Source organism: Geotrypetes seraphini, chromosome 9, assembly GCF_902459505.1.
Source record: "Geotrypetes seraphini chromosome 9, aGeoSer1.1, whole genome shotgun sequence".
In the NCBI taxonomy this organism is placed as follows: domain Eukaryota; kingdom Metazoa; phylum Chordata; class Amphibia; order Gymnophiona; family Dermophiidae; genus Geotrypetes; species Geotrypetes seraphini.
Window position 1 is genome coordinate 74536631 of NC_047092.1, and position 19295 is coordinate 74555925.

General features: G+C 43.2%; 1 protein-coding gene across 2 annotated transcripts in view; it reads left to right on the forward strand.

The window, feature by feature from the left end:
- Nucleotides 1-19295, forward strand: part of MON2 (MON2 homolog, regulator of endosome-to-Golgi trafficking) — a 522785-nt gene that overhangs the window by 312870 nt on the left and 190620 nt on the right. For both annotated transcript variants that reach the window (XM_033958262.1, XM_033958263.1), the window contains exon 23: nt 4401-4563. In XM_033958262.1, the coding sequence (XP_033814153.1) occupies nt 4401-4563 (163 nt within the window). The remainder of the gene's footprint in view (nt 1-4400; nt 4564-19295) is intronic.

Consider the following 19295-nt stretch of genomic DNA (forward strand, 5'->3'; position numbering starts at 1 on the left):
ACGAACGACTACTTTGGAAAATTGCGAGCCATAGAATAGAGGGTGAAATACTCACATGGATTAGAAACTTGCTGGTGGATAGGAAACAGAGAGTGGGGGTAAATGGACAATACTCGGACTGGAAGAATGTCACCAGCGGGGTGCCACAGGGCTCGGTGCTTGGACCTGTGCTCTTCAAAATATTCATAAACGATCTGGAAATTGGTATAAGTGAGGTGATTAAATTTGCAGACAATATGAAATTATTCAGAGTAGTGAAGATGTAGGGGGATTGTAAAGATCTGCAATGTGACATAACCACGCTCGAGAAATGGGCAGTGACATGGCAAATGAGGTTCAATGTGGATAAGTGTAATGTGATGCATGTCGGTAACAAAAATCTCACACACGAATACAAGATGTCCGGGGCGGTACTTGAAGAGACCCCCCCAGGAAAGAGACTTGGGAGTACTAGTCGACAAGTCAATGAAGCCGTCTGCACAATGCGTGACGGCAGCGAAAAGGGTGAACAGAATGCTAGGAATGATTAAGAAGGGGATCACGAACTGATCGGAGAAGGTTATTATACTGCTGCACCGGGCCATGGTGCACCCTCACCTGAAATACTGCGTCCAGCACTGGTCGCCGTACATGAAGAAAGACACAGTACTACTCGAAAGGGTCCAGAAAAGAGCGACTAAAATGGTTAAGGGGCTGGAGAAGTTGCCGTACAATGAGAGATTAGAGAAACTGGGCCTCTTCTCCCTTGAAAAGAGGAGATTGAGAGGGGACATCATTGAAACATTCAAGATAATGAAGGGAATAGACTCAGTAGATAAGGACAGGTTATTTACCCTCTCTAAGGTGGGGAGAACGAGAGGGCACTCTAAAGTTAAAATGGGATAGATTCCGTACAAACGTAAGGAAGTTCTTCACCCTGAGAGTGGTGGAGAACTGAAATGCTCTTCCGGAGTCTGTTATAGGGGAAAACATCCTCCAGGAATTCAAGAGAAGGCCAGACAAATTTCTGCTGAACCGGAATGTATGCAGGTGAGGCTGGTCTCGGTTAGGACACTGGTCTTTGACCAGGGAGCCACCGCGTGAATGGTCTGTTGGTCGCGATGGACCACTGGTCTGACCCAGCAGCAGCAAATTCTTATGTTCTTATGTTATGTTATTGAGAAAAAAACAAAAGGAATTGACCCCAAAATATCCACAAAGAAGAAAATCCAGAGAAAACCAAAAAAACTCTGTGGAGTGACGATGTTCCTAAATGGACTTTATTTGAAAGTATCAAAGTTATTGAGAAAGACATGAGGGAAGCCACTGCTTGCCCTGGATTGGTAGCATGGAATATTACTACTCCTTGGGTTTTGGCTAGTTACTAGAGGCCACCGTGAGAACGGGCTACTGGACTTGATGGACCATTGGTCTGACCCAGTAAGGCTATTCTTATGTTTTTCAATAGTTTGAAAATGCAGGTTTATCGATGTGCCCAAATTGGCCACAAGATCCCATTAGAATCCCATAGGGATTCTAATGTTATTTCAGTGGGTTGATCAATAGGAAATTGAGAATACATTGTAACAAATCGTTCATCCATTTATAGACTCTCCAAACCAATGTCTTCCTGAATCTGTACATTCCTCAAAGGTGTTTCAAGCTCAGTTTCTGGGCTCTCCAGTAATACAGAAGATCCCATTTCCACGTTTCCGGTTATTACTTCCTTGGTCTCTGAAGAAGAGGAGAACTCCGTTACTACTGAAGCTTCCCCCTCCTGCGGGGGCTGGGGTTTTCTAATGTAATTATTGTCTTTTGATACATTGGGTAGTATGGCCTATAATAGCTGGAAGAATGGTTTCAGTTTTCTAGAAGATTAAGTTGTTCAATTACTGAGGATGATGTGATTAATTGTATGAAGTCTCAATACAGCTTCACATTTGTAGTTTAAGAACATAAGAATCGCCTCTGCTGAGTCAAACCACAAGTCCATCATGCCCAGCAGTCCGCTCCTGCGGTGGCCCCCTAGGTCAATGACCTGTAAGTGATCTATTAATCTAAAGCATTTGTACTATATAGTACCCCTCTAATTATACCCTTCAATCCCCTTTTCCTTCAGGATTTTGTCCAGTCTCATTTTGAAACCCAAAATCGTACTCTGCTTTACTACCTCCTCCGGAAGTGCATTCCAGGTGTCCACCACCCTCTGAGTGAAGAAGAATTTCCTGGCATTTGTTCTGAATCTGTCTCCCTTCAATTTTTCCAAATGCCCTCTAGTTTTTGTTGCCCCTGCCAGTCTGAAGAATCTGTCCCTCTCTACCTTCTCTATACCTTTCATGATCTTGTAAGTTTCTATCATATCCTCTCTAAGCCTCTGCTTCTCCAGGGAAAAGAGCCCCAACCTGTCCAGTCTCTCAGCATACGAAAGGTTCTCCATGCCCTTTATCATTTTTGTTGCTCTTCTCAGTATCGCTATATCCTTCTTAAGGTACGGCGACCAGTATTGAACGCAGTACTCCAGATGCGGTCGCACCATCGCCCTATACAGCGGGAAGATAACCTCCTCGATACCTTTCTTGATAATGCCCAACATTCTGTTTGCCTTTTTCGAGGCCACAGCACATTGTGCCGCCGGTTTCATTGTTTTATCCACCATAACCCCCAAGTCCCTTTCTAGATTGCCCTTCCCCAATGATATCCCCTCCCCATCGTGTAATTGTACATCGGGTTTCCTTTCCCCATGTGCATGACTTTACATTTCTCCACATTGAAGCTCATCTGCCATTTAGTAGCCCACTCATTCAGTTTGTTCAGGTCCCTTTGGAGTTCCCTACATTCCTCAACTGTGCTAACCTTACCGGAGAGTTTTGTGTCATCCGCAAATTTTATAATTTTGCACTTCGTCCCTGCTTCCAGGTCATTAATAAATATATTGAACAGGAGCGGTCCCAGCACTGACCCCTGCGGGACGCCACGCATGACCTCTTTCCAATCAGAATAATGAATAGTTTGTCTGAGAAGATTTTTTACAGTGAACTGTGGTGGTCAGAGTTGTCAAAAATGCTTTTGTATGTATTAAACTAGGATAAAACACTCCATAACATAATAGAAGATGTAGATAAGGATTAGTTGGTTCAGGTAGCCAGAATGATTGATGGGGGTACATGGGCTGCCTGTTAGGGGTACGTGGGCTGGCCGCCACCTGGGATCTCTCCCTGTCTGCCCCTCCCCCACTGAAGCCACCGCTGCTGCAGACCCCTCCCTACCCCACCCCTGAAGCAGACCCTGCCACCTGACACGCTCCATTTCCACCCCCGCTGCCGTCGCAGCAACAGAGACAGGCCAGGCAACTGCATGTGGCCAGCCCACAAACCTTCCTCTCGATGTCGGAAAGAAGGTTCCACGTGCACGGAGGGTGGGAGTAGGAATGGAGTGTGTTGGGTGGCATGGTCGGCTTCGGGGGTGGGGCAGAGAACAATTGACAGTGGTAGCTTCAGCGGGGTGGGAAGCAGGCAGGGAGAAAGGAAGAAAAAGTTGGGGGGGGTGGAGTGTGTTGGATGGCAGGGTCGGCTTTGGGGGAAGGCAGGGAGAAATCGGTGGTGACTTCAGGGGGGGGGGCAGGCAGGGAGAGAGGAAGAAAAGTTGGACTCATGGAGGGACAGAGAGAGATGTTTGTTGGGAAATGGAATGAGGTCTGGAGGAGAGGAAGCATGCAGGAGGCAGAAATAAATAAATAAATATTGGATGCACAGTTAGAAGAAAGTGCAACCAGAGCCTCATGAAATCACCACACAACAAAGGTAGGAAAAATGATTTTATTTTCAATTTAGTGAGCAAAATGTGTCAGTTTTGAGAATTTATATCTGTTGTCTATCTTTTGCACTATATTTGACTATTTTTCTGTAGTTGTTATTGAGGTGACATTGCATATTTTAAAGTCATCTGCCTTGATCTCTTTGAAAAAAACCTGAATATAAATGATAATTTTCTCTGCGTACAGTGTGCTTGGTGTTTTTTTAATTTTGTGGTTACCATTATGTATTAATAAGGTTATATTGTGTGTATATGAAAAATGGTTGGAAGAAATTGCATTACAATTAGTACTATTATTATTGGGGTAGAGTCAGGGGCGGAGTTTGGGCGGGTCAGGGTAGGAGCTTGTGCGGGGGTACTCAGTTGGTATTTGTTAGGCTTAGGGGGTACTTGGCTTCAAAAGATTGAGAAACACTGGTCTTTACTACTCAAGCTAAGAATCCCAGTTGTGAGCCATAAAAGCAGGAATACTTGCAGAATATCACTCTTTATCTACATTTATTTTAGTCTATTTCCCCTTCCTTTGTTCTGTACCGTTCTGAATAAATGAGTGTACAAGTTCCCATATTTAAATCCTTTGGTTCTCAACACATTTTTATTATTTATAGAGAGTCTTTAATACGGACTGCATTCCAGTGTCTACAGTTGGTTGTGACAGACTTTCTACCCACAATGCCTTGCACATGTTTGCAAATAGTTGTAGAAGTTGCTGGAAGCTTTGGACTTCAGAATCAAGAACTGAATATTAGCTTAACGTCAATTGGTCTTCTGGTAAGTTACTTTGTAAAGTTTGTCGATCTCTTTATATGCTCTAAGTTCCAGTTTAATTTGTAGACTGTTTAGCTATATGTAGGTCAAAATTCATATGTGTATTTTCAACTGCATTAGAGATAGTGTGCTGAACCATTCAGAATGTTGGTACAGTCTCTTATTCTGAATACATTAGATTACTGCAGTATTCTTTATTTGTCAATTTTTAAGAAAAATGTTGCAGATTATTAAAAATACTGCAGTACAGCTGATTTTTAGACTGAAAAGATCAGATCACATATTGCAGTATTACTATAGACTGCACTGTTTGACAAAAGAAGCTAGAATAGTTTTCAAATTCGGTTGTGTATGCTTTAAGGCTTTGAATGGACTCTTACCCAGCTATCTTCTTGATTGCTTCAATTTTACTAATAGAAAACACTTGAGTGGGATGCTACCAGATTATCTTGCTTCTCATTTTTCTTTGAACTATTCTAATAAGAGTATACGTAGAATAAATCTATTTAATTATCCTTCTATAAAATTATGTCAATATAAAAGTTTTTTGCCTGAATTTTCACATTCCAGGCTGCTAAATTGAATACATGGCTTGGAAAACCTATATTAGAGGCTACTTCTTATTCTGATTTTAGAAAATCACTAAAGACATGCCTGTTTGACATGTTTACATCTTGTGGTACTGTTTAACTTCTCCTTGCTTTTTAACTGATGTATTCCAATTTTATTGATTGTTTTTAATACTAGCCGCCTCACTAACTTCAAAGGCCTTTGCCTCCTCCCTAACAATCACTCTCTTTTATATCCCCCCCAAAAAATGGACGGTAGCCAGGGAGGACTTCACTGAATTTTTATTAACCAACTCTTTAGCAAGTCCATACAACCTTCTATGCGGCGACATCAACATTCACCATGAGCAAACAGATCAGCCAGATATATCCGACCTCTGGTCACTAATCTCGCAGCTTGGTTACTTCAAACCCCCACCCATCGTAACCCACCAAAGAGGTCACCAGTTAGACCTGGTGTCCTTCTCCGCCAAAGAACCAATCACTCCCAAATTCGTGTGGAAACAAGACAACTGGACAGACTCCCTATGGTCCGACCACAAACTTTGTAGCTTCTCCATTCACTACCAACAAAAAACCACCATAAACAGAAAAGCAAGAAACACCAAAACCCACACCACTAGAGGCAAGATCGACCCGAACAAATTCTGGTCCCGCTACGAAACTATCACAAAACAAAACGAAGAAGCGGACCAAATCATGACCACCTGGATCAAAGACAGCACAAACATTCTAAACGAAATAGCCCCCTTAAAAACCAGCAGAATTAGATCCTCAAACCAGGAGGGCTGGTTTGACCTAGAGCTACTACAGGCAAAAAAGGACCTCAGAAAATCGGAGAGACAATGGACCAAATCTGGAACCCAAGAGCACAGAATAGCATGGAGACTCAAACTAAAAAACTACAAAACCCTAACCAAGGATAAACGAAAAAACTTCTATGCCCAAAAAATTGGAAATGTCACAATCAACAGTAGTAACCTCTTCAAACTGGTCAATGATCTTTACAATCTCGAGACAGTTACCGACAACCGCGACGAAGAACCCACACTAACCGCCAACTCCCTAGCCGACTTCTTCAACTCCAAAATACTGAAACTAAGATCTTCGATAACTGCCCCTGCCAATCCCCACGGGGACTTTCCAACTCTCCAAGACAACAACAGTTCCAAACCAGACCCGGGGTCCAGAGCAGACCTAAACTGGGATCAACTCGGTCACCAGAGGGCACTCGCTGAAAGTCAAGGGAGGGAAATTTCATGGTGATGCCAGGAAATACTTCTTCACCGAAAGGGTGGTCGATCATTGGAACGAGCTACCTCAGCAAGTGATTGAGGCCAACAACATGTCAGATTTTAAGAGAAAATGGGATATCCAGTGGGATCTCTAGGGGAGTAAAAGTCAGGGAGTAGGTCATTGGTATGGGCAGACTTGATGGGCCGCGGCCCTTTTCTGCCGTCAATTTCTATGTTTCTATGTTTCTAATTCACTACTATCGATTGGCAATCCTTCAACAAATTCTATAACAAATATACCAACTCCTTCTGTAGACTAGACACCTGTCCCCCTAACGTTATGAAAACGGCTCCAATCCACTTCAAAGCAAATATGCTGGCATGGGTTAACCTCCTACTATCTACCGGAAGCTTCCTAGCAGAACAAGGCCACATCTCGATCACCCCAATCATAAAAAACACAAAAGAACCACCCAATATCCCGTCCAACTACAGACCGATTGCAAGCATCCCGCTATTCACCAAAATAGCAGAAGGGCTGGTTAATGCCGAATTTACCACATACCTTGATAAATTCAATATTCTAAATGACAATCAATCAGGCTTTCGCTCCGACCACAGCACCGAAATCATTATAGCCTCTCTCCTAGACCACCTTCACACACTCTTCAGCCAAGGCTCCAGCGCCTTGATTGTACAACTCGACCTGAGCAGTGCATTCGACCTGGTCAACCACAACATTCTCCTTGACTGCCTCGCCTACATAGGTATCTCGGGCCAGGTCCTTAACTGGTTCCACGGGTTCTTACGGAACAGATCATACAGGGTATTCAAAAACGACGCCTTCTCATAAAGCTGGGAGAACTCCTGTGGCGTGCCACAGGGCTCCCCCCCTGTCTCCCACCCTGTTCAACGTCTACCTCGCCTCCCTAGGAAACCTTCTGCAAAACCTCAAGCTCAAATTTTTTATCTACGCAGATGACATCACTATAGTCATCCCGCTAACCAGTTTCACATCAGAGCTCCTTACCTCTCTTTCAAGCATACTCAATCAGATAGAATACTGGATGTTATCATACAGACTAAAACTAAACCCGGATAAAACAAAATTCTTCCTAGCAACCCCCAAAGATAAAATCAAAGACACCACAATTCAAGTAAAAGGATCCGTTTTCCCCCTTGAACAAAACCTAAAAATACTGGGCGTCACACTAGACAAACATCTATCCCTTGACAAACACACGGACAATACCGTCAGAAAAAGTATCTCGGTGCTTTGGAAACTCCGCACCATAAAAAAATACTTTGACGACACTTCATTCCGCCTGCTAGTACAATCCTCCATCCTTAGCATATTGGACTACTGCAATATCATTTACTTAAGCTCCACAAAAAAACCCATCAGGAGACTCAAAATGATCCAGAACACTGCTGTCCGTCTCATATTCGGCCTGAAAAAATGGGAACACATCACCCCTTTCTACCACAAACTCCATTGGCTGCCATTAGAATCCAGAGTCCTATTCAAATTCGCCTGCTTCTGCTATAAAACAGTATTTGGTTTATCCCCAAGCTACATCATCCCTCACTTCGCACTGAATCACAGCATCAAGGACTCCCGCAGAATCCAACTCTTCGCCTACCCCTCCCTTAAACTTTGCCACTCTAAAAAATTCCTCGACAAAACCCTTGCCTTCCAAGCCACTAAGCTAAACCCATGGTTATCCCAAATGGCCCTCAAGGCCCCCAACTACCTCGGCTTTAGAAAACTACTCAAAAACCGCCTCTTCCAAGACCAGGATCCCAACGCCCCTTCTATCTAACAACCCCTCTCCCCTCTACATCCTTCCCTCACCCCCCCCCCTGGCAACTTTGATCAATTTGTTATTGAACCGCTTGTAACCCCGCTCAACTGTTGTAAACCACTTGTAACCTTGTTTAATTGATGTGAACCGCCTAGAACTCTTCCGGGTATGGTGGTATACAAAAATAAAGTTATTATTATTATTATTATTAATATGTATTCTATTTTTACTGACTGTATGTATTGTTTCCTTTGTTGTGAACCGCTTCAAACTTTTGGTATAGCGGTATACAAAAATAAATTATTATTATTATTAAAGAGATGTGTTTACAAAAGATTCTTTAGTAAAACTTTGGCATATTTGGAAGCTACGTGGGACAAACAAGTTAGTACTTATCTCAATCTCAGCTTCTTATCTAGCTTTTAGAAAATTGTTGAAGACTCACCTATTTGGTAGATATTTTGACTAATTTATTGTGATCATACTACGAATGGTTAGTATCTTTTAGTTGTTAACTGCACAAAACCGCAAGGTAGTTGCGGTATATAAGAATTCATGTAATGTAATATAATGGTATCAACCAAGGCATTCTTAACAAGATAAATTTTTATTATTATTATTTATTTATTCATTTATCAATAAATTTTACAAGTATCCACTTGTTCTTGAAATACAGAGAATAAGGCATTTAAACAAAAAAAAAAAAAGCAAAGGGAATTAACAATATCCCAACATATAAGCAAATTATTTCTCTTCCTCAGACCACAAAACAAAGCACTAGGGGGAATACAAAGTGATAAGGAGATCGTCAATAATAAGCATATGATATTGAGAAATAAGCTTAACGGGATACAACAGAATCTATCTTACTTTATATCATCCCTGAATTTCCTGGGCCAGCTTCTTAGTATCCAAAAAGGCCTTAAGTTTCTCAGGAGCAAAGAAGATATATTTTGTACCAACATATTTAACTAAACATTTACATGGGTAACTTAGCAAAAAAGTAGCCACCAATGCCTTAAACTTCTTGTCTCATATTCAGGAATAATTTACTGCGTTCTTGAGTGGATTTAGTCACATCAGGAAAGACCCATATTCTTTGCCCCTAAAATAGAGCCTGAGAAAACAAAAAAAAACATTCACATTACAGAGTTTAGGTCTTGTTCAAATACAAATGAGACGAGAAGAGTAGGGCGAGATTGAATTTCTAAAGATTTTTCCAGGAGAACAGATAGGTTATTTAAGTCAACAATTTGTCTTTTTTCAGCTTCAGGGGTTTTTTCCAACTTCATTTTTTTCATAAAGATAATAAATACGATTTATGGGCGGCATGGCTTCAGATGGTAATGTTAAAATTTGAGACAAATAGTTTTTAAACATGTCACCCGGTGTCACCCCCGTTGCTTTAGGAAAATTAAGGAACCGAAGATTTAACCTTCTGTTAAAAGTCTCGATCTGTTCAATTTTTCTTTGAGTATAAAGTTTGTCCTTAGTCATGTTCCCAGTTAATTGTTGAAGAGGAGATACTTCTTTGTTAATCAAGTCAAATCTATCAGTTGTTTTTTTTTTATAAGTTCTACAGATTTTGTTAAATTTTCAATTTTACTCACAACTGTTGAAAACTCAGCAGATGATTTGATTACAGCTTCCATGTCAGAGTCCCGTTCAAGCAATTTAAGCTAAGTTATTCATTAAGGGGTCCTTTTACAAAGGTGCGGTAGTGGTTTAACACGTGGAATACCGCGCGTTAAACCACCTGCCGCACTAGTACCTAACGCCTCCATTGACGAGGCGTTAAGATTTTAGGCTGCCGCGGGGGTTAGCACATGATGAAATGTCCGACGTGCTAACCCCCGTAGTGCGCATTGATAAAAGGAACATAAAAAATGCCTGTACCAGATCAGACCATGGGTCCATCTAGTCCAGCGATCCGCACACGCGGAGGCCCAGCCAGGCCTACCCTGGCGAATACCTTAGTTACTCGTATCCCTAAATGTGTCTTTCAAGAAGATGGGCATCCAACTTGCCTTTAAATCCTTGAATGGTGGTTTCCTCCACAACCTCTTCCGGAAGAACGTTCCAGGCGTTCACTACTCGCCGTGTGAAGCAGAACTTTCTGACATTTGTCCTGGCCCTGTCCCCCTACAGCTTCAGTCCATGACCTCTTGTCTGAGTTACCTTTGATATTGTGAATAAAGTTGTTCCCTGCTCTATTTTGTAAAATCCTTTCAGTATTTTTAAAGTCTCTATCAGATCCCCTCGCAGTCTCCTCTTCTCGAGGGTGAATATTTAAAATGCATAAAAGGGGGGGGAGGGTCAGACCCAAGATGGCCATGGTATAGACGTTCTGAGAGTGACGCTCCAAACTGCTCCAGACATCTTACTTTTTTTTTTTTTTCCGTGATTCGGTGGCTTTGAGGCCCAATTTCCCCTTAAGATGCCGAAGAGAAGGGGCAGGAGTGTGGCTGGTGCCTCGTGGCGCTCTGATATGTCCTCCATCGACAGAATTGATGAACTGTTGCGGCGGATTCAGGGGGCAGCGTTGTCCAAGTCGGAGAGCAGCCCGTTAGGAGCACCCGGACAGAGCGAGGCTGGGGTTGTCTCTCCTGGGCTCGAAACCACCCTAAGCCCCGACGTGAGAGCTCCACCTCCGCGACCTCGGTGTACCAGTTCTCCAGGGGTAGAAGAAACCCCGGAGAACGGGGAGGTACTTTCCCCTGAGGCAGTAACAACAACTTTGGAGACTGTGGAAGCAGTGCTCTCTGACCAAGGAGCAACTGCAGAAGAAACCGAGGTAGGACAAGCAGACGGAGGTGGATTCCAGCCAGAATCAAACCAGGATAGCCTTTCTTTCCAGGACGGTGAACATTTCTACACCCAGCAAAGGTTTCCAATATGGGAGAAACTAGCACAAGTGACTTTAGATTCATTATGGGACTTGATTACAAATTTTACTAAAACTATTAGTCCCAATTTCCAAAATATAGAGGGAAAATTGATTCTACATACTAGAGAGCTGAAAGATTTAACTGCGGATTTGACTGTCTCAAAGGCTTCAATTCAAAAGCTTGATCAAGATATGCTTACAGTCAAACAAGTACAAGAGTCCCTAATTAAAGATAATATTAATCTCAGGAAGAAATTGGAAACACTTGAAAATAATTCCCGGAATAATAATTTGAGACTTATTAATTTTCCTAGATTAACCACGGTTACTCCTAGGGCGGGGGTCGGCAACCTGCGGCTCCAGAGCCGCATGCGGCTCTTTTCCACCTTTGCTGCGGCTCCGGTAGTGTGTCACGCAGGCATGCAGCTTAAGTCCGGCGTCGCGGCGGGAAATAGCCATGCTGAGCAGTGAGCTCAGCACATACACAGATGAAAGCCTTGCTTGCTGATTGGTCCGGCGGCCCCGCCCCGCCGGACCAATCAGCAAGCAAGGCTTTCATCTGTGTAGTGCTGAGCTCACTGCTCAGCATGGCTATTTCCCCCGCGACGCTGGACTTGTAAGGTGCTTGAAAAAGAAATCATCCTGGCCGGGGTCGGTGTCATGCTCCGGAGATCTACAGCCTTCCTATCTCCCTCTCCCTTCTACCTGCTTCCGGCCACATCCCCTGCTCCGCGGCTCTCTTCGGCAACTCAGCAGCAGCTTCTGACGTCGGGGCCTACCCTCTGCGAGTCCCGCTTGTTTCAACTTCCTTTTTCCACAAAGGCGGGACTCGTAGAGGGAAGGCCTCGATGTCGGCAGCTTGTCTTGATCACTGCTGCTGACGAGTTGCTGAAGAGAGCCGCGGAGCAGGGGGGTGTTGCCAGGTGCAGGTAGAAGGGAGAGGGCCAGATGCAGGACTCGTGGGTGAGGGAGGAGAAGAGAGAGAGAAAGAGAGAGGGGAGGGAAACAAAAGGAAATATTTCATACTGGGCTGGGCCAGAGTGGAGGGAGGGTGGAAAGATTCTAGCTACAGGGTGCATTAACAAAGGAAAAGGGGGGAAAGCTGAAAATGGAGATAGTGACACAAAGAAGAGAAAGAGTAAGCAAGACCTACTGACTAAGGATAGAGATACAGAGGGGACATGAAGAGGAGGTGAAATAGAGACATAGAAGTAATGCTGAAAAAGTGTGTGGGGGGAGATAAAGACATTGAAAGGGCAAATGGTGAACATGGCGTAAAGATAAGGACAGAGACAAATGAAGATTCTGAAAAAGTGGTGAGATAGGGATATAGGTGAGATGGACACAAAGAAGGGTGATGCTGGAAAATAGGTGGAATGGTAATTCTGACAGACACAGAAGGGAAATGCTGGATCAAGGAGAGATGGGGCTCAGGCTGGATGGAATGAGGAGAAATGCCTTGTTGGCCCGGAACTTCCTCTCCTACGTCAGAATTGACGTCAGGGAGCGGAATGCTGGTCAGCGCAACACTTCTGCAGGGAAAGCTTGGGACGGCGGTGGCTTGGGGGCTGTTCCCCGATTGCGGTGGCAGCAAACCGAGTGGCTTGGGGGACGGCACGGAGACAGAAAGAAGGGGGAACAGGGAGACAGAAAGAAAAAGTTGGGGGAGAGAATGAGGTCTGGAGGAGAGGAAACATACAGGAGGCTGAAAGAAAGGAAGAAAGATTGGATGCACAGTCAGAAGAAGAAAGTGCAACCAGAGACTCATGAAATCACCAAATAGCAAAGGTAGGAAAAATGATTTTATTTTCAATTTAGTGATCCTGTATATAGCATTAAGATAAGAAACAATATATGCAGTGTTAGATTTGTTTTATAATGGTTTTGCGGCTCCAAGTTTTTTTTTCTTTTCGAAAACGGGTCCAAGTGGCTCTTTATGTCTTAAAGGTTGCAGACCCCTGTCCTAGGGAAATGCTTAGGAGATACCTGATTGAAATATTGCAAGTTTCTGAGGAAACTCTACCACTATTTACTCAAGTGTATTACTTGCCAAATAAAGATGGGGCTCAATTGCAGTCTAAAATATCGAACCAAACACTATTGAATGTTTCTGAAATCTTAGAAACATCAGATAGAGAGATAGCTGTACCTTCTACAATGGTTCTGACCCTAGCTCTTGCAATAGATAAAGTATGGTTATTGAGACTTTTCTTCAAAAACAAACAAAGAGTTTCTTGGATGTAAAATACAAATGTTTCCTGACTTTTCTAGAGAAACTGAAAAGCATCATAGAGAATTCTTACTTTTGAAACCTGGAGTCACTTCACTGGGAGCGACGTTCTACTTAAGATATCCTTGCAAGTGTATTATTTGCTACCGTTCAGTCAAATATGATTTTTTTTTAACCTCATCAGTTAACCGCTTTTCTGGCTTTGTCTCGACTGGATAAAGAGGAATCAACAATAGCTCAATAGTTTATATAAGCTGTACATCATATCTCAGTTCTGTCTGTAATTTGTCCTATTATAACAATAGTTTTCTTTATTTTCTCGCATAACATAATCTTGGATCTTTTTTCTTTTTTTTTGGAGGAATTGAGTTGGGTTAGTTGAAAGAATTTTCCCTTTTTTTATTTAAATATGTTGATTCTGATTTATATTGGTTATAAGTCATATCTCCACTAACCTACTTCCTGTACAAGTGACTACTTGAATGTAAATTTAAAATCTATAAATAAATAAATAAAATGCATAAAAGGTTTATCTAGAAGAAAGAATAGGGGATAAGACCAATGAGGAGGCTAGCTGCGCTGGAAATTCTGTACTACAACAGATTTATTCTGTACAGAAGTAGCCGCTGAGGTCTCATCCCATAATAGGTAAATGCAAAGAAAAATTAAAAATGGATACGATTTTGAATGTTTGGTAAAATGAAGAAGAAATATTGGGATATATCAGAAAATTTTCTGTAAAACGCTCTGCAGATAAGGAAATGAGGATATAGTTGGTAGAGTGTGTGTTCATAAAATTCCTCATTTAGATTGAACTAGAAAACTAAATTTGCTATTATTTGATCTATGATTCTCAGTAGTATAGAATGACGTGGGGAAAACATATGTCCCCATCTCTGCAAGCTTGTCCCCGTCTCATCCTCGTGAACTCAGTCCCCATCCCAGTGAGCTCAGTCTCCATCTTGTCCCCTCAAACCATCTGATCCCATTCACACAACCCTCAAATAGTTTTATACTGAACTTATTTTATTAAAGTATAAAAAGAAACAATATTCTGTACAATTGTCATTTTATAAATCAAAGTTCTGGCTGCCAAACTAAAGAAAGAAATCTTCAGCTGGCAGGGCTTTGTTTATAAATGTTTATCAACACAAGTGGAGGGGCATAATCAAAAGAAACGTCTAAGTCCATTTTGGCCTAACTCACAAGTCGTCCAAAGTTGGACACAGGCAAAGGTCCATTTTCAAAAAATACATCCAGCATATTTTTTTCGAAAATCGTCCAACTGTATGCCCAGCCGTCTGATCATCCAGAGCGCTAAGTAATCCATCTTTATATCCCATTTTCGACCAAAAATTCATCCAACTCAAAAATGCTTAGAAAAAGACCTTTTGGGCGTGGGAGGGGCCAGAAAAGTAAGGGACTGGACACTCAGACATGGCAACAGAGTAGTGGGGTACCTTACAGGGCATTGCTGTGAACTTCACAAAAAAGGTTGCCACATAAACATCTCACAACAGCTCCCTTATAGGTTATGGTGAGCCCCCCAAAACACCCCCAGAATCTACTAGACCCACCTATCTACCACACCAATAGCCCTTATGGCTGCTTGAGCCACTTATATGGCAGTACAAAAGGGTTTGGGTTTTTTTTGGGGGTGCATATGTTTCTCCATAAATGCAGTGATTAGAGTGGCTTATGGACCTGGGTCCTCCTCTCCGTGGTTCACTAACCCATCCCCAAGACCACTTATGAGACCTCTGTGCAGCTCTACTAGGCTTTCCTATGCCAGGCTGCCAGGTGCTGATGTTCTAGAGGCAGATATGTAAAGTTGTTATTACAATTTTTATGAGGGTGGGGGTGGGGGGGGTCAGTGATAACTGGGGCTGTGTGTGGGGATCTGTACTTTGTGTCTGCAGTGCTTATCTGGTCACTTTGGATACTTTTTGTGGACTTAGACCTGGATTTAGATGGCCTAAGTCACAGTGTCCAAGTTCCATCTAGGCAGTGTTGTAAAACCTTCGGTTATACATGCAGTACGACTAAGTCTAGGATGGCCCACATCCCGCCCAAATCTCGCCCTCACCACTCCTCCAAAACGCCCCTTTTAGCTCTGGTCGTTCAGCAGCACTGTGAAGGCCTAAGTCATTTTTAAATACGTCTAAAACCCTGTTCGATTATCGGCACTTGGACGTCTTTTGTTCCTGATTGTTCAAGTGCCGATTTAGGCCAGTTTTTATTTTCGATTATGAGCCCCCTAATATACTACTTTATCCTAAAGCAAAAAAAGAAAAGAAATAGAATTTTTTTTTTCTACCTTTCTTGTCTGGTTTCTGCTTTCCTCATCTACTCGTCATTCAATTCCTTCTTTCCACTGTCTGCCTTCTCTCTGCCTCTTCCATATGCTCTGTTATTGTGCCTCTCCCTTCCATCACTCCCTCCACCCCACCCCACCCCATTGGTCTGTCACCCATCTTTTTCCTTCCGCTCCCCCCCATAGTCTGGCATCTCTGTCTTCTACCCTTCCCTCCTTCAAGTGGATTTTAGCATCTCTCTCCTCCTTTCCTCCCCTCAGATCTGGTATCTGTCTTCCCAATCCAGCATGTTCCTTTTTTTTTTCTTCTTCTTCTTTATCCCCTCCTTCCATACGGTTCCCTTCAGTGTCTGTTCCACTCACTCCTACCTACTTTCCTGCAGTGTCTTCTCCACACTCTCTTCTACCCACTTCCCTTCTGTGTCTTCTCCCCACTCTCTCTTCCCTAATTCCCTTCTGTGTCTTCTCCCCATTTCCCTTCAGCGTCTGTTCCTCTCAACCCCCCCCCCAGCACCCTTCACGCAGTACATCAGCCCCCACGCTCGCCGTGGTCCGAGCATCTCCCTTCCTTCCCCTTACCTTCACTGGCGATTTTATTTTTTTCTCAAGAAGCCTTTTCTGAAGCCATGTGCGGCTGCCGGAAACTTCTTCTCTGATGCAACTTCCTCCAGAAGGAGGGAGGGAGATGCCCGGACCGTGGCAATTGGGAGGAAGGAGGGAGGGGGCTGCTGGACCGCGTGATCGGAGATCAAGTATTTTTTGCCCATTCCCTTAATTAACTGCGGGGACAAAGCCATTCACCGCTCCACGGGGCGGTGAATGGCATTGTCCTTGTACCAGCGGTGTCTAGCTTTTTTCCATCCCTGTTTTGGCGGGTTACCCGTGGTTAGCCACAGGTAACAGTCACCGTGTCATTCTCTAGCCAGTAAGAAAAAAGAGGTATTGATGCCCTTGTATAAGACTGGTGAGACCTCATTTAGAATATTGTGTACAGTTCTGGAGACTGCACCTTCAAAAAGATATAAAAAGATTAGAGTCGGTCCAGAGGAAGGCTACTAAAATGGTACGTGATCTTCATCATAAGGAGTATGGGGACAGACTTAAAGATCTCAATATGTAGAGGAAAGGCAGAAGAGGGGAGATATGATGGAGACATTTAAATACCTATGTGGCGTAAATGCACATGAGTCAAATCTTTCATTTGAAAGGAAGCTCTGGAATGAGAGGGCATAGGATGAAGTTAAGAGGTGATAAGCTCAGAAGTAATCTAAGGAAATACGTTTTTTACAGAAAGGGTGGTAGATGCGTGGAACAGTCTCCTGGTAGAGGTAGTGGAGACAGAAACTGTATCTGATTTCAAGAAAGCCTGGGATAGGCACGTGGGATCTCTTAGAGAAAGGAAGAGATAATGGTTACTGCGGATAGATAGGCAGACTGGATGGGCCATTTGGCCTTTATCTGCCATCATGTTTCTATGTTTCACCAGTCATTACTAAGCTTTCAGTTTTGTGAAGTTTCCCTCTTTTTATTCCTTTTTTCCATATGGCATGACCTGGAATCTCAAGGGATCCTCATTAGCCTAAGTGGAAGTCTCAATACAACTGAGGCACTTCCTCGAAGTCACAGCCTCATCACCACTCATTGGCAGGGGGTTCCAGAGTAAAGGTAGTTTTCTTTCCACTCTGGACCTGAGATCCAAAAAAATGTTGTTGGTGTACACATATCTGATTTTCTTACCTAAGATTCTGAAAGATGCTTCAGAAAGTAGGCTAAGACTTATAAGAGCATGGGTATAGTTGTGTCCATAATAAGGGTACCAAACAAAAAAAGTTATGTTGAGTATCTGTTAGGGGATGGAGGAGGAAAGGAGCACTCTGGGTGAATTTTATTTTTGAGATTTCTAGTAGAAATTATTGCATGCTGCAGAGAAAATGTTTTTTCTTTAATACAGTTTTTGGAGAAATAGAGTTTTGCATTTAATGGACTGAACCTAGTTTATATGTTAAGTGTTATAAGAATAATTGCAGGGCAACTAGGTTAGATGGACTCCAGTCATGGTACATGGGCTTGTTGTGCCACTGGGGCTTGCGTGCATCTGTGAAACTGAAAGCTATGCCGTCGGTAGTTTCACTACCAGCAGGGACTCCCAAGGCGGACAGGTTTCAGTGGAGATGTCAGACTAACAATGTACCACCCATCTGAGCAGCAGAAGATGGGCAGTGTTGGAGGCGGAAGATCGTGTTTGTTTCAACAAAGGCGACATCAAATTTATGCTGCGCAGAAGAAAGGCTCAGCAATCTACTTCTGTATTCTGCCATGAAAACTTGATGAATTCAAACACAAGTCAGTGGCACCTAACAAATTAGATGGAAAGGAAGACACTTATTTTGAGCTTATTCTATAAAGACACATTGGTGTCCCTGTATATTGTTTGTTTGTTTTTTTAAGTTTGGAAATCGTCAACGGGAGGTGGGCCGGCATGACATTTTTTAAAAAAAAATTTTTTATTGGGGGCAGATACACTTCTCCCTCCAAATCCGCGGTTTCAGTATCTGCAGATTTGGTTATTCATGATTTTTTTTTTAACACAGGAAACGCTGCATTCCGGACCTCCCCGCCTCCCTCCCGCCTTCCCCCAGGATGGGTGCCTCTTCACTCTGTTTTAGCAAAGCATCTTGCTAGCGGCGATGTTCTCCGAACCCAGCCAATGAAAAGCTGCACTTTCGCTGCTCACCCACTTTTCTTGCCTGTGAAGCTGCGGTGCGTGTGCGCTTCTGCTTGCAACCTGACCTCCCCCTCTCCTTCCCCCCTATCCCCTTCTATCTTAGCCTATCCAACGTGGAGGACGTCAAGGCTCGCGCAAACTGGGAACGAAATACCAGGCTGAGAGTTAAGGCCGAGGACTGGCGGTACCTGTTTGGGAGTTCCCAGTGGCTTTTTCACGTCCAGGTTTACCGCTCTTTCCTTCCTGTGTTTCTTCCTGGTCCACTGCCGATATGCAGTGCCACTTCTGTTCTTACCAAGTCTGGTGCTGGGAGCTGGGGCGGGCGGGCCAATGGGCATCTTCGACCAGGTAAAGTCCAGGATGCCGGGGGGGAAGGCGGTAGGGAGGCGGGGGTGAGTCAGAGCTGGCCCAAAAGTTATTCGCAAATTTTCAACATTCGCGGGCCAGCTCTGCCCCTAATCTCCACGAATATTGAGGGAGAAGTGTATTGTGCATGTGTAAACTTGTTTGGATAAAAACTTGTATCAAAAAAACTTGTACTGTAACTATGGCAAATTGTAAACTATTAACTGTTTATTATGTATGTTAACCTGTAACCCATTCTGAGCTCTTTGGGGAGAATGGGATAAAAAAAATGAATTAAATAAATAAATCATCTGTGCCCATTAAAATTTCAGCACTTTTTTTATGCTACCAGTACCTCCAGACTTGTCAGAGATTTTGGAGCATTAAAAACCGGCACATCATTTTGTGCATCATGTGGTCATCAATCAGAGCTCATTGTAATATATTTGCATACGATTATTGGAGACTGCTATAAACCACGGAAAAGATCACAATTTGCTGTTCTGGGCATCGATAGATGCAGTACTTTGCGCTAAACCGGTTAAAACTGGTTTAGCAATGACTATTAAATGCATAGTGAGTTTTGTGTATATGGGCCCTAGCCTAAAACAGTCTCCCAAAGTTC